The 14,664-nt window shown below is 36.5% G+C and overlaps 1 protein-coding gene across 3 annotated transcripts in view; it reads left to right on the forward strand.

Annotated features, from left to right (window-relative positions):
- Eprs1 (glutamyl-prolyl-tRNA synthetase 1) overlaps positions 1–14,664 on the forward strand; it is a 67,421-nt gene that overhangs the window by 29,868 nt on the left and 22,889 nt on the right. For all 3 annotated transcript variants that reach the window (XM_074048290.1, XM_074048292.1, XM_074048291.1), the window contains 5 exons: positions 1,962–2,098; positions 3,076–3,283; positions 4,503–4,615; positions 7,840–7,957; positions 12,268–12,624. In XM_074048290.1, coding sequence (XP_073904391.1) covers positions 1,962–2,098; positions 3,076–3,283; positions 4,503–4,615; positions 7,840–7,957; positions 12,268–12,624 — 933 coding nt within the window. The remainder of the gene's footprint in view (positions 1–1,961; positions 2,099–3,075; positions 3,284–4,502; positions 4,616–7,839; positions 7,958–12,267; positions 12,625–14,664) is intronic.

Raw genomic sequence — 14,664 nt, forward strand, 5'->3', positions numbered from 1 at the left:
TGCTTTACCACTGAGTTTATACTTTTAGCCCATAGACCTGCCAGTATTGGTTCACAGCTTGACTTCAGAGTTTGTCATACTTCTCTTTCCTCTATTTTGGAAAATACCTGTGAACTAAAAATGGTATCTATTAAATTCTGAATATATATCTTAAATGTAGGTAGCTGAGAGTTTCTCTTAAGCCATTTTTGTCATTTTGGATAGTTGCACCTACTAGATGACAATCTTTTCTTTTTATTTGATAATCTTTTTTGTTTTGTTCTGTTTGTGTTTTTTCTTGTGGTGCTGGGGATCAAACCTAGGCCTTGCGCAGGCTAGGCAAGTACTCTATCACTGAGCTACTTCCCTAGCATGGATGACAATCTTAAAGTAAAAATAAGATCTGTAAAAAATTTTGTTATTTGCTAAGATTATGTTCATAGGCTACCTTACTCATTTGCTAATAGACTAGCTCATAGCCAAGTTATTTTTATAGACTAATGCATATATAAAATAATATACATTGTGAAAACCTTTAAACGTCTAAATTGTAGCCACATATGATTGTCTTTCTATGTATGACAGTTATTTTTTAATTTTAAAGATTTGAATACTAATAAAATTTGGAACGTGTGTGTGTGTGTGTGTGTGTGTGTGTGTGTGTGTGTGTGTAAAAGAGATTTGGCTTTGCCTTTATCTCACATCAGTTGGTTTTTTAGTTTGACCAGATGAGTGGTGGCATCTGATATATTACTTACTTCATCATTAACATAAGTGTGAATCTCACTGGAAGTTTTATAGTTTGAATGATGAGACTAGAACTTTTTAAGAGTGCTTATTTGTTTAAATGATGGCTTAAATTACTAAGTACTACTCATTACTAACTTGATTGGGAAGCACACTCTTGAGTTGTGACTGGATTACTAAAATGGTCTGTTGGAGATTCTGTTACCATCTCCCTCATAAAGTGTTCTATTATTATTATATATTATATAATATATAATATAAATACTATTATATTATTTATTATTATTATTATAAAGTGTTCTAGGCTATTTTGAGCCTAGTTATAATTTCAGTTTTTATGCCATACTGATTTTTCTCAAATATATAATTAAACACATGCTCATCAACATTTTATTTTTATTTGTTTATGGTTTTTTGAGATAGGGTCTCACTATGCAACCCAGGCTGGCCTCAAACTTGAAATTGCTCTGCTTCAGCCTCCCAAGTGCTAGAATTAGGCATGCACCACCACAGCTGGTTAACATTTATTTTAAAGGTTTTTTTTGTTCCTTTTTTTTTTCGTTGTGAATTCTGCCACACAACAACTGAAACTTAACAAAGACAGCAAGCTTTTTACTCATCTCTTTTTCTTCTCCACACTGGAAAGAGAAAATTTTGTCTATCTTTGTACCTATGTGATGCTCTCTTCCAAATTTGTTTTTTAAAATTGGAAAGGTCCATAATTTCCTACCAGCATTACATCTGTTGTGTTACAGTGTTCTATAGCCACTGCTCAGGAATGACTTTACTTTCTCCTTTGGTACAAAAGCAATGAGACCATGAGGCTAACAAAGCAGATAACCAGAATCTGTTATTATTCAGAGCTAAATAATTCTCTTAGCTCTGAAATCAATGAGTGATTGCTTTAGGCTAGAAGTAATCTTCTATCTCCAGTATAGTGATCAGCTTCATTGTCAGCTGGGATTCTAGCTAAGGATTTTCTATGTGATGACAGTGCGACTTTATATAGTGGGAACTGGGGAGATAACCTACATATGTGGCAAAAAGTAAAGCATTTTCTTCCTAATATAGCAGTAGACTTTTAATAGTATACTAGTATAGATAATTTTGTTTGGTTAAAGAATATAATGAATGGATAAATGAATAGATTTGCCTGCTGGGTTTGGGATTCAATAAAGTTGCTTCATTTAACATCCTCTCTTGCTCTCTTTCTCTCTCTCTTTTTGGTCATTCAGAATCCTGATGTTGGCCTGAAGCCTGTGTGGTACAGTCCTAAAGTTTTCATAGAAGGTGCCGATGCAGAGACTTTTTCAGAGGGTGAGATGGTTACATTTATAAATTGGGGGAACATCAACATTACGAAAATACACAAGTAAGAACTTTTGTTTGTTTTCAAATACTTGTGGGAGAAATATCTTTTACATTTATGTGTTTATTAAATATTACTTAGGGCTGGAGGCATAAGCTCAAGCAGTAGAGCACCTGCCTAGCAAGCAGGAAGCATGGAGTACTGCCAAAAAAAAAAAGAAAAAAAGCATTATCTAATTCATACCCTGACTGAATGTTCTAGTATTCCTGTTGTTGACTAGTAAATTTGCCCAGATACAGATACTGCAAATTCTAGACCAAATTAATTTTTTAAAATATATATTCCAGTTTACTAATAGGTTATCAGGATGTCTTCTATTTGTGATGTTGAAAATTACTACGTCTAGATACAGAAAAAAAATTGTTTTCATTCTTTAGAGTTCCGTTTTATTGTCTTGTTATCTTGTTACATAGTTGCTTGGTAAGAGGGTCCTTTCGGCAGGATTTATGTATGTAACTTAATTTTCATCGTAAAATGATTGGATAATGTTAATAATGAATTTTACCTTCTAATTAATATGGGCTACATTTACTAATTTGATTTTCAGATTATTTAAATGGAACATAATATGCTTAAGATTTATTTGAATAAACTCTGAAATCTTAACTGTGTAGCCTTTACATATGACTATAGTGGTTAAACATTTTTAAATGTAGTGTTTCAGATTTTGTAATGTTTAGCACAGGTGACTTTAAATTCATAAATGTGTTCGTATTTTTTGTCAGATGTATTTGGGTCTGTTGTCCAGCAGATTATTAGTATCTTGACAGCAGAGACATTTTATTCACCTAATACATGCCTTAATTTTAGAAATTTAAATACACGTTTAATTTGAAATTTTTCCAAAGAAAATTTCTTGTCCATTTGTTATTAAGAAATAGTAAATTACTTTGTAGTAATTTGAAATATTACAGAACAACATAATGCATTCATAGCAGCTGTGCTTAATTTCTTTGTATATTTTTCAATCTTGTATCTAGAAATACAGATGGAAAAATTGTATCTCTTGATGCAAAACTAAATTTAGAGAACAAAGACTACAAGAAAACGACTAAGATCACTTGGCTTGCTGAGACTTCACAGGCTCTTCCTATTCCAGCAATCTGTGTCACTTATGAGCACCTGATCACAAAACCAGTGCTGGGAAAAGATGAGGACTTTAAGCAATATGTCAACAAGAACAGTAAGGTAATCTTATGAAAAGAGACCAAATTTCATCTTTTTTCCAACTTTTCTTTAGCATTTAAAAGTTAAGTTTAAATATTTGTTTTCTCAAGGAAAATGGAAAAAAAATTGTAGAATTTTATATTTATATAGAAGGTAAAGAACAGTGATGGTAAGCAGGATGCTTTACAACAAGTAGTAAATATAGAGCTACATTCAAACCAATGCATCCTCGCTCTAGAGCCCTGCACTTGAATGTTAGGCTAATATGTTTTTCAGCTGAGTTTATTGTGTGTTTCTTCCATTGCATTTCATATATATATATTTGTGTGTGTGTATGTGTGGTACTGAGGTTTGAACTCAGGGCCTTATGCTTGCTAGGCAGGTACTCTGCTGTTTGAACCACACCTCCAGCCCTTTTTTGTGTTGAGTATTTTTGAGCTAGGGTCTCAACCACCATTTTGCCCAGGCCCATTTTCGAACCATGATCCCCCTGATCTTTGCTTCCTCACTAGCTAGGATTATAGGAGTGAGCCACAGGTGCCAGGCGCATTTCATATTTATGATGGAGAAATTATTTCCACAGGACTGCCTGAAGCCAGTCAGTTTATAAATGTTAACTAAAATTGTGAAGCACTCAAAGCATGCATCATTGTGGCACATGCTTGTAATGGCAGGAAATTTGCAAGTTTGAGACCAGTCTGTGCTACACAGTGAGATTCTGTCTTTAAAAAATGAATAAAAGGAATATTTCTGGATAGCTGTCCTTAACTCAGCTAGCAAAAACACTTTGCCTTCATTATTATACTTGCCTCTTTTCTTCAACAAAACTAGTGATAAAGGCAGAACAGGACCTGCCTGGAACTGAGGGGGGAAGGAGGGAGAAGGTGGTATGCACATGTGAATAAATGAATAAAAAAATGATAAATGAAATAGTCCTTTTATGTCTGTATTTAGTTATTTAATTTTGAGACTGAGTCTTCTGTGTTGCTGGTCTTGAATTCTTGGGCTCAACCTGTCCTCCCATCTCTGCATCCCACATGCTGTGATTATAGGACATGCAGGCCTGGTTTTCACTGTTTTTAACATGTTACTGTTTCACTGTGTATGGTTAAGTAGTAAAGTTTTTAACATACCTGGAAAATGAGAATATTTCAGCAACTGGAAAAATGGCTTGTGTTTTAGAATTATCTAGTGTTCTGATTTGAAAAAAGTATATTTTACTTTTATATCATCTTTATAGCACGAAGAACTAATGCTAGGGGATCCTTGCCTTAAGGATTTAAAAAAAGGGGACATTATACAGCTCCAGAGAAGAGGATTCTTCATATGTGATCAGCCTTATGAACCCATTAGGTAAATATTGGTATCCTTTTTCTGTGTGTGGTGTTGGGGATCAAGCCCAGGACATCATGTATGAAAGGCAAAGACTCTCATTGAGCTACATCCCCAGCTCCAACAGTTCATTCTTTTTGCATGGAAACAGTATAGCCAGTGCCTGGTACTTACTGAGCCCTTTTAAGTATTTAATAATGGTGGTCTTAGCCACTATCTAGAATAACAGTAGGTTTTCAGTTTATTTTCAAAAAGGCATTAAACTTTTAAACAACTAATGCTAGAACAACTGAATAGCCACATATAAAAGAGTGAAGTTGGGCCCTACTTCTTACCATATACAAAAATTAGCTCAAAATGTGTTAAATACCTAAATGTAAGAGCTAAAGTTAAACAGTGTCGAAAGAAAACATAAGTAACCATGGCAGTTCTTTCTTGGATATAACACCTAAACTCTAAGTAATAAAAAAAAGAAACAGACATATGGACTTGAAAAATTTTTAAAAATTTGTTTTAAGGGCACCATCAAGAAGAAAAGACAACCAATGGAATGGGAGAAGATATCTGAATACATACCTAATGAAGGACTTGTATCCAGAGTAAATAAAGAATTCTTGCAATTCAACATTAAAAAAATAAATAACCCAATTAAAAATGAAAAAAGGATTTGAATAGACATTTCTCCAAAGGAGATAGAAAAATGGTTAATATACACATGAAACGATGCTCAATATTATTTGTTACTAGGGAAGTACAGATTAAGCCCACAGTGAAATAGAACTTCATATCAACTGGGTTGACTGATAGGAAGTTGGAGAGGATGTGGAGAAATTGGAGTTCTCCATATATTGCTGTTAGGATTATAAAATGGTACGGCCAGTTTAGAAAATATTTAGGAGGAACTGCTAAAATGTTTTCTAAAATAGTCATATTTTATAGTCAGTTCCACTCCTACACATATACCCAGGAAAAATAAGAACATGTCACAAAAAAGTTGTACATAAATGTTCATAGCTGTATTATTCATAATTACCCAATTATGAGCTGGTGAGGGCATAAACAAAATGCATTATATCCACGCAACAAAAGTAGTAGTCAGCTGTAAAAGGAAAAAGGAATTGAATACTGATTCATGCCACCACACGGATGAATGTTATAAATATGGTGAGTGGAAGAAGCCAGTCATAACAAATCACATTATTCCATTTATGTAAAATGTCCAGAATTGACAAATCCATAAAAACAAAGTAGAGCTAGGCACTGATGGCTCATGCATATAATCCTAGCTGCTTGGGAGGCTGAGATCCAGAGGAACTCAGTTCAAGGCCAGGTGGGCCAAATAAGGTGGGTAGCTAGCACACAAGGCAAGATAGTGGACACTTCTGCCACCCTGTAGTTTCCTCTGGGGTGTCCCTTTTCTTAATTATTCACCATTCAATGTCTTGGAAAGGGAGAGAGATAAAATGTGATATATAGATTTGTCTGCTCTTACTATGTTGACACTGATTGGTAATGTAAATTTCTGTTTAATTGTTTTAAAATGATCCTTTTGCTGGGCACTGGTGGCTCATGCCTGTAATCCTGACTACTTGGGAAGCTGAGTTCAGGAGGATTGCAGTTCAAGGCTAGCCCAAGCAAATAGTTCACAGGACCCATCTCCAATATAACTAGACTAAAATGGAGTGGAGGCATGGCTCAAGCAATAGAGCACCTGCTTTACCAGTATACAACCCAGATTTCAAACCCAAGTCTAGCCAAAAAAAGACAGTAGATCAGTGATTGCCAAGTACTAGAGAAATGTAGTTTTGTTCTTTTAAATTAGTATATGATAGTTATACAGGAGGTTTCATTGTGATGTTTCTATACACACACATACATATATTTCTATATATATGTGTGTATATATATAATATGTATAATACCTGTTTGGCTCATCACCTCCATTAATCTACCTTTTTTTCCACTTCCCTTCTTAAAATAACTTCAACAGGTTTCAGTGTTCCATATTCATACATGTGTAGAAAGTACCTCAGCCATATTCACCCTCCTTTACACTAATCATTTGCCCTTCCTTTCCCACTAAAACCCTCATTTAATGTACCTGTATTACATTCCTGTCCTTCATTGTTTCAGTATCTGTTCATTGTTAGTGGGGTTTTGTGTTTTACATATAACATATTGTACTTTAGTTAGCAAACCCCCCGCTATTACTAGAAGGTTTCTTTTTGGCATAGTGTAAATGTTCTAAAATCACACAGTGATAGTTGCACATTTTATAGAGCCATTTGAATGCTACATTAAAGTGATTTTGTATTTGGGGGGATGGTATTGGGGCTTGAACTCAGGGCCTTTCACCTTGAGCCACTCCACCAGCCCTTTTTTGTGATGGGTTTTTTCAAGATAGGGTCTTGCAAATTATTTGCCTGGGCTGGCTTTGAACCTTGAGCCTCCTGAGTAGCTAGAATTATAGGGTGAGCCACTGGCACCTAGCTTAAAAGTGATTATTTTCAGGTGTAAATTATCTCAATAAACCTATTAAAAGTGTTGCAGCAATAGGATCCAGTTGTTACTAAATGACTTCTCTTTCTACTTTAGCTTTTACTGCAGAATTTGTAGAACTCTTTCACTTATGAATAGTCTGAGTCAGTGGATTACTGCTAATTACTGTGCCCATAAGGACATAAAATGTTTTTACAGAAATTCTTTTAAGCAGATTAGGTGTGGCAGGTAAATTTCCTATATGTCGAGGGATACCCATAACATCCACTAATGTCCTCTTTTTTTTTCTTTTCCCCTGTTTTAAGGCAGTGTCTCAGATTATAGCTCAGTCCTGCTTTAGCCTCCCAGGTGCTAGGATTATAGGCCAACGCCACCATGCCCGGCTTCACTCACTTTGTTTCTGGTGGCAGGCAGGTTGGATGCACTTTTGCCCCGAGACTAGCTCATTCATATCTATGAGAATGTTCATAAATTGCAGTAGAACCTGTACTTCGTAGATTTGGTCTTTTCATGGGTAAAGTGGTAAGCTGTATGATACTCTCTTTTTAAAAATTTTACCATTTTTCTTTGTAGAAAAATTTTTATTAGCATATATTAATTATACAAAGAGGTTTTGTTGTGGTATTTCCATACTTGCATATGATGTACTTTGATCAGATTCCCTCTCTTCCAGGAATTCAGTTTTAATTGCTGTTTTTGGATAATTTTGCTCAAATAAACTTTCTGGCCTTTCCTTTTCTTTTTAGCCCCTATAGTTGCAAAGAAGCTCCATGCATTTTGATACACATTCCTGATGGACATACAAAGGAAATGCCAACCTCTGGGTCAAAGGAAAAGACCAAAGTAGAAGCTACAAAAAATGAGGTAAATACTGACTTATAGGTAATGTCTGAAGTCAGTGGTCCATCTATCCTAGAGCTTGGAGTATATCTCTTTACAAATGGTTATCCTTTTTAAAAAATTTTGTTGTCATTATCATTCTTTTAGGTAAGATTTTAAAGCATCTTTCTTTCTCTTTCTCCCAGCTCCTTTCTTTCCTCCCACCTTCTGTTGTTTTGAGACATGGTCTTGCTATGTAGCCCAGGCTAGCCTTAAACCTACTATATAGTCCAGACTGGACTCAAACTCAAGATCCTGCCTCAGTCTCCCACTTGCTAGGATTACACGCCATAAATCATTACTACCATCATTAATAGGTAGTCTAGTCCAGGTACCCATGGATCATGCCTGTAATCCTAGCTACTCATGAAGCAGAGATCAGGAAAATTGTGGCTCAAGGTAGCTCAGGCAAATAGTTCAAGAGACCCTATCTCAAAAATACCCAACACAAAAAAGGGCTGGCAGAGTGGCTTAAGTACCAGAGTGCCTGCCAAGCAAGCATGAGGGCCTGAGTTCAAGCCCCTTGGTTCATAGAACCTTTAGCTTCTCAGTTTTTCCTGGTACCCCTATGCTAAATAAATTCCCCAAATTCTCATTATTAAGTAGTTAAGTTCAAACTACTAGATAAATATCTATCATTAATTTTTGTAGCTATTTAGAAAAACAAAACACATGAAGAGATATTTTAAATTTCACTCTGGCCAAGCGCTGCGCTGGTGGTTCATGCCCGTAATCCTAGCTGCTCAGGAGGCTGAGATTAAGAGGATCATGGTTTGAAGCCAGCCCAGCAATAGTTTGAGAGACCCTATCTCAAAAAAAAAGTCACAAAAAAGGGCTGGTAGAGTGGCTCAAGGTGTAGGCCCTGAGTTCAAATTCCAGTACCTTAAAAAATTTCTGAAAATAATTTTGTTCTTAAATATTGAGTATGTTAATTTCTATTTCATTCTAAAAATGATACACAAATTGAAAGAAAAAATTACTGTTATTTCTTGAAACTTGGACTCAATTGGATACTACCACGATTATTTCCTGTCCACATTGACTTTTGTATGGTATTTGGTTTTTAAAATAGCTGTGGAAAATGCAAAGATAGCACCATGAGAAGGAATGTAACATACTCGTGTTAAAACTGACTTGAGCTAGCACCACACACAGTGTCACAGTGTGCTACAGTGTAGGACATACACAGTTGAAGTATATTGCTCTGCTTCTCTTGAACATTAAAATAGCTCTGCTGTGAACTTCTTTGACCCTCTGGAGCATCGTGGTATGTAGTTTGCCATCCGTGGATGTTGGGAAGGGACTAGTTACTGAAGATTTGAGAGCAGTGTAAAGATAATTTGAAGGGTAGATTGGATATGTGATTAGAAGGCTCTATCAGTGGTCAGAGGCTAGAACATTGGGGGACATAAAGTAGTGGATGGATTCAGGAAGTAGAATTGGTAAGACAGTAACTTCTAGTTTGATTTTGTTGTCTGGGTAAATAATTGTTGAATAACCTGAGCCAGGGCAGATGAACACGTAAGTTATTAGGAGTTTGGAACTATATAAGGTGGTAATGGTATAATTTGAGATTTAATTTCTATAAATTAAAATCTTTAAATTCAGATAAAAGAAAAAATTAAAGAGAAGTAACAATGTAAATAAGGTGGTATCCTTGTTCTAGTTTTGAAAGTTTTTTATTAGCATATATTAGTTGGGCAAAGGGGTTTCATTGTGATCTTTCCATGTATGCATAAAATGTACTTTGATCAAATTTACCCCTTCTATTCTTTCTTATCCCTCTTCCCCCCACTTTTGGTTTTGCAGTTTTTAATGAGTGTCATTATTCTGTTTTCATGCAGGGTATAAAGTACTGTGCTTATATTCACACCCTCATAACCCTCTCCTTTCTCCCTCACTTTTGCTGGTTTCATGCTGCTTCCAATAGAGACTGATACTGTCAAAATTGAAGTCTAACCGGGTGCCAGTGGCTCACATCTGCAATCCTAACTGAGATCAGAAGGATTAAGGTTCAAGGCCAGCCATAGCAAATAGTTCTCAAGATTCCATCTCCAAAAATAACCAGAGGAAAATGGACTGGAGATGTGGCTCAAGCAGTAGAGTGTCTGCAAGTGCAAAGCCCTGAATTCAAACCCCAGTCCTGCCCCCTCCCCGCCCCCCCACCCCCAAAATGACGTCTAATCCAGGGTGTACACTACTTCATTGGTTTTTGTTTTGGGTTTTTTTTGGGGGGGGGAGGATTATCTTTTGTACTTAAGTCTTTTGTGCTTTAGTACAGGAGGCTATGTTGTTGAAGCCTCCTTCATCTGCACTTGAACCTTTTATCAGATAGCTTCATGGTACAGAAAACAGTGTTTTCCAAGCACCACCTACATTAATGGAGGGCACTTATGCGGGTTTCAGGTTTTTCTTAAAATTATCAGATATTTCTAAAGCTGTTTCTTTAATTTTGAGAAAGCTTTTTCCTGAACGCTTCTTGGTTTGACATAAAACTTGACTAGCTGGGCACCAATAGCTCACACTTAACAATCCTAGCTACTCGGGAGGCAGAGATCAGGAGGACTGTGGTTTGAGGCCAGCCCAGACAAATAGTTTTCAAGACCCTATACTAAAATATCCAACACAAAAAAGGACTCATGTGGTGGCTCAAGTGGTAGAGCACCTGCTTAACAAGTGTGAGGCCCTGTGTTCATATCCCAGTATGCAAAAAAAAAAAAAAAAAAAACCCTTAAAACATGTTTATAACCTCATTGTAACCTATGAATGATTTATAGAATTTTGCATAAGTTATTTTGAGCATATGTACATTTGTTTTTACTTATTGACTTTGGAACCTAACTGTCATGTAAAGTCCATTCTGATGTAGCTGGAGGTACATTTATCTAGGTATAGAAGTCTCGAAAACCATTCAGAGTGCTGGGTCTTGGGTCAGAATAGTGTTCTAAATAGAGCTGAAAATTTTTGGAGTTTAGTACACATGACTGCATGAACTTGGATGAGATTATTCTAAAAAGCTACGTAGAAGACCATAAAAGTCACTCAGCTGAGTTGAAAGTTGGAGGGGTTTTCAGTCGGAAGGAAAGTATGTAAAAGAAAACATGATATGGGAATATCATGCTTACCACCCAGATATGATTGCAGGGAGTATATGTCTAGATGTTTTGCATATGCTTATGTAGAAACATTTATCTGCAAATGTTTAATTTTATACAAATAGAACTATTCTACAATGATGAGTGTTAAGTAAACCACAGTGTTTCATGGAGCTCTTTCCTGATTATTAAATATAATCTTTCTCATCTTTTAAAAAATACCATCTTATTTTTCAGACTGTCAAAAAGGGCTTGACTGATTGATTTCTTTCTGTATTCCCATCAACTTGATGGGTTAAACATACTTATCTTTTTTTCCTTACTGATTTTTTATTAGTATATATTAATTTTACAAAATAATGGGCTTTGTTATGATATTTTAATACATGTATATCAGGTATGTTGATCATATTTACTTCCCCTTACCCGCACTTCTCTCTGCATTCTTCCCATTGGTCCCTTTCTATTCCTTAATAATCCTCCTTCTACTTTGAGATCTTTTTAAAAAAAACAGAAACAACTTACTTTGTTACAGCATGAGGTTGCACAATTAGTATGTGTTACAGCAGCGAGACTTGATGAATGTATCGTAGTTTCTTTAACTGTTCCTAAAGATAAAGATCTAGGTTTGTTTCCAGTTTTTACTATGATCCAATGATTATCTGTATACCTCTGATCTTTTTCTTTTTTGGGGGGAGGGCAGTATTGGGGTATGAACTCATGGCTTCATGCCTGCTACCACTTGAGCCATGCCCCCAGCCCTTTCTTTCTTTAGATAATTTTCATATAGGGTCTCACATTTTTGCCCTGGGTGGACTTGACTGAGATCCTCCTACCTGTGCCTCCCAACAGAAAACCTATGGGATTATAGATTTACACCACCATGCCCAGCTCTTTTGTTGAGATGGGGGTCTTGCTAACTTTCTGCCTGGACTGGCCTTGTACCACTATCCTCCTAATCTTCGCCTCTCAAGTACCTGAAATAACATGTGTGCACCACTACACCCAGTTTGTCTGTGTTTACGTCTGGCATTTTTTGTTAGGATAAATTTTTAGGAATAAGATTATTCATTTAAACTTTTGAAGAGATTGAAGTTTAAAATTTTGTAAAACATTGTAAAATAATCAATTTGATATAATTTTGTGGGAAGGCATTTAACATGGATTAATTATTTTATTTTTGGTTTTCTACATCCATAGATAACTTCTCTCAAGGAAAGACCAACTCCTTGTCTGAATTATACTTGTGCTACACCTGAGGATTCTTTGGTGCTTTACAACCGAGTGGCTGTTCAAGGGGATGCAGTGCGTGAATTGAAAGCCAAGAAAGCAGCAAAGGAAGATGTAGATGCAGCCATAAAACAGCTTCTGGCTTTGAAAGCTGAGTACAAAGAGAAAACTGGCCAGGAATACAAACCTGGAAGTCCTCCTGCTGCAGTGGTACAGAATATTTCTTCTAAATTGCCAGCAAGCATTCTGGAAAGTAAATCCCTCTATGATAAGGTTGCTGCGCAAGGGGAGGTGGTTCGAAGGCTGAAAGCTGAAAAAGCCCCTAAGGTCAGTATGCTGGAGTGAGTCAAGACCACATTGAAAGTAAGCATATAAACTAGTCTGGGTGGTGCAAGCCTGTAATCCAGGCCACTTGTAAGGCTGAGATTGGGAGGATCGTGGCTCAGGCAAAGCCTGAGTAAAAAATTTGTGAGACTCCCCTGTCAACCAGTAAAACGCTGGGTGTGGTAGTGTGTGCCTGTCATCCCAGTTATGGCAGGGAGTATAAAATAGAAGGATGGTAGTCCAGGCCAGCCTGGGCAAAAAGTGTAAGACCCTATCTCAAAATAACCAGAGTGAAAAAGGACAAGAGGTGTGGTTTAAGTGGTAGAGCACCTGCATAGGGCAAAGCCCTGAGTTCAAATTACAGTGCCACCAAAAAATAAAAGAAAGTGTGCATATGAATTCAAACTGCTTAGGATGGTCTCATCTTATAAAATGGATTGTTTGTATTGCGTGGACTGTGTGCTTGAATATTTTGACCTAACAGTTAGTATTTATTGATTAACCTTCTTTGTGCTGAGCACTGAAAATATCAAGATACAATGGGGAGTTGGGGTTGCAACGGAAGAAGCATATAAATTCACCATAACCTTATGTGATGTGACTAATCCTATGTGACATGTATGAATTGATACAAAAAGTATTTGTAGTCAAGTGTCAAGGAAAGAGGAAACAATTCATAAAGGATATTTAAGTATTCATGTGGGCTAGGCTGTAGCTAGGTGTAGCTAGGCCCAGGGATCATGCTTTGAGAATGACTGCTGTAAAAACTAGCACTAGTAAAGGTGCCATGAATTGAGAAAAAATGAGTCGGTTGGTGAGAGGTTTTGACTGGTGCTTATTCAGACTGTTCATAGGGGAACCTTCAAATAATACCAAATTTTGACTGAAGTATAAATTTCACTGTTTCCAGTATGTTCGTAGGGGAAACAGCCTAGTGTGTTGTAGCACTTTCATGTGGGAATGGGTTTACAAGGGGAATAGCACCTGTGATAGAGGAAGGTCCTGTTCAAAAAGGAAGATAGATAGTTGTACTCAAAACAGCAGCACAGGAAATTCCTCACTTCGTTTAGCGAGTTTGTAGGCATCTGACTGGGAACCTTGCCACCTAAATACTTTCATTCATGAGATTGTTTTTTTGTGTTTCCATTGTGAAATATAAGAAGTCTTCTATCTTTAGTGAGCTTTTGGAAGTCCTGCAGAGTCATGGTTATCTAAAAATACAGCTTTGCTTTAAGAAATAAAGGCTGTTAGATGTATAGGTTTAGAATATAAATCCTTGATATTTCCTACTGTGTGGTGAGGTTGGGAGCTTTTGTTCTTTGTATAACGTGGACACTGACTTGGACCCTGTTTAGCTGTAATTTGAGGGAAAGGGCTTTGATCTTCAAATTAATTCATTCTGTTGCTGGAATTACAAGTATGCATCACCACACCCGAGTTCTTAGGAGTCTTAGGGATAGCATCAGTATTTCCCCACCTTTTGCTGGAAGGATTACCATTTCCCTCTCAGCCTGTCAAGTGAGAGCCTCTGCTTGGGGGAGTCATTCATTACTGATGTGTGTAAGTGTAGTTCTCTCAGATGTGCTAACAGGGAGCAAAGGTGACTTTTTTTTTTTAATTTCCATTGAGAATTTGGTTGTGCAGACCTTGTTTTAGTTTGAACTAGGACCTCACACTTGCTAGGCATCTGCTCTAGCACTGAGCCACTCCACCAGACCATTATTTTTAAAAGTTCTGTGTCGTAAGGAACTAGCTAGGCTCAAGTCGTAGAGAGTCTGCCAAGCAGCTGTTAGGTCCTGAGCTCAAACTCCAGTACCACCAAATAAAAAAGGATAACAAAATTTATAAGAAACTAGATTTTCTTGTTAAAGGTCTCCTCACCCTTTTCATTCTGTGTGTAACCATATGAGTTCTCTTAGTAAATTTTCTTCATTTTTTTTCACCTCCCAACTGGGAATTATAATTTTAGGATCACTTTTACTTATCTGAATCTTTTACTTTACTTTTCTAATCTGAATCCTTTACTAAGTCTTTTGTGTATGT

This window comes from Castor canadensis, chromosome 11 (genome assembly GCF_047511655.1).
Source record: "Castor canadensis chromosome 11, mCasCan1.hap1v2, whole genome shotgun sequence".
NCBI lineage: Eukaryota > Metazoa > Chordata > Mammalia > Rodentia > Castoridae > Castor > Castor canadensis.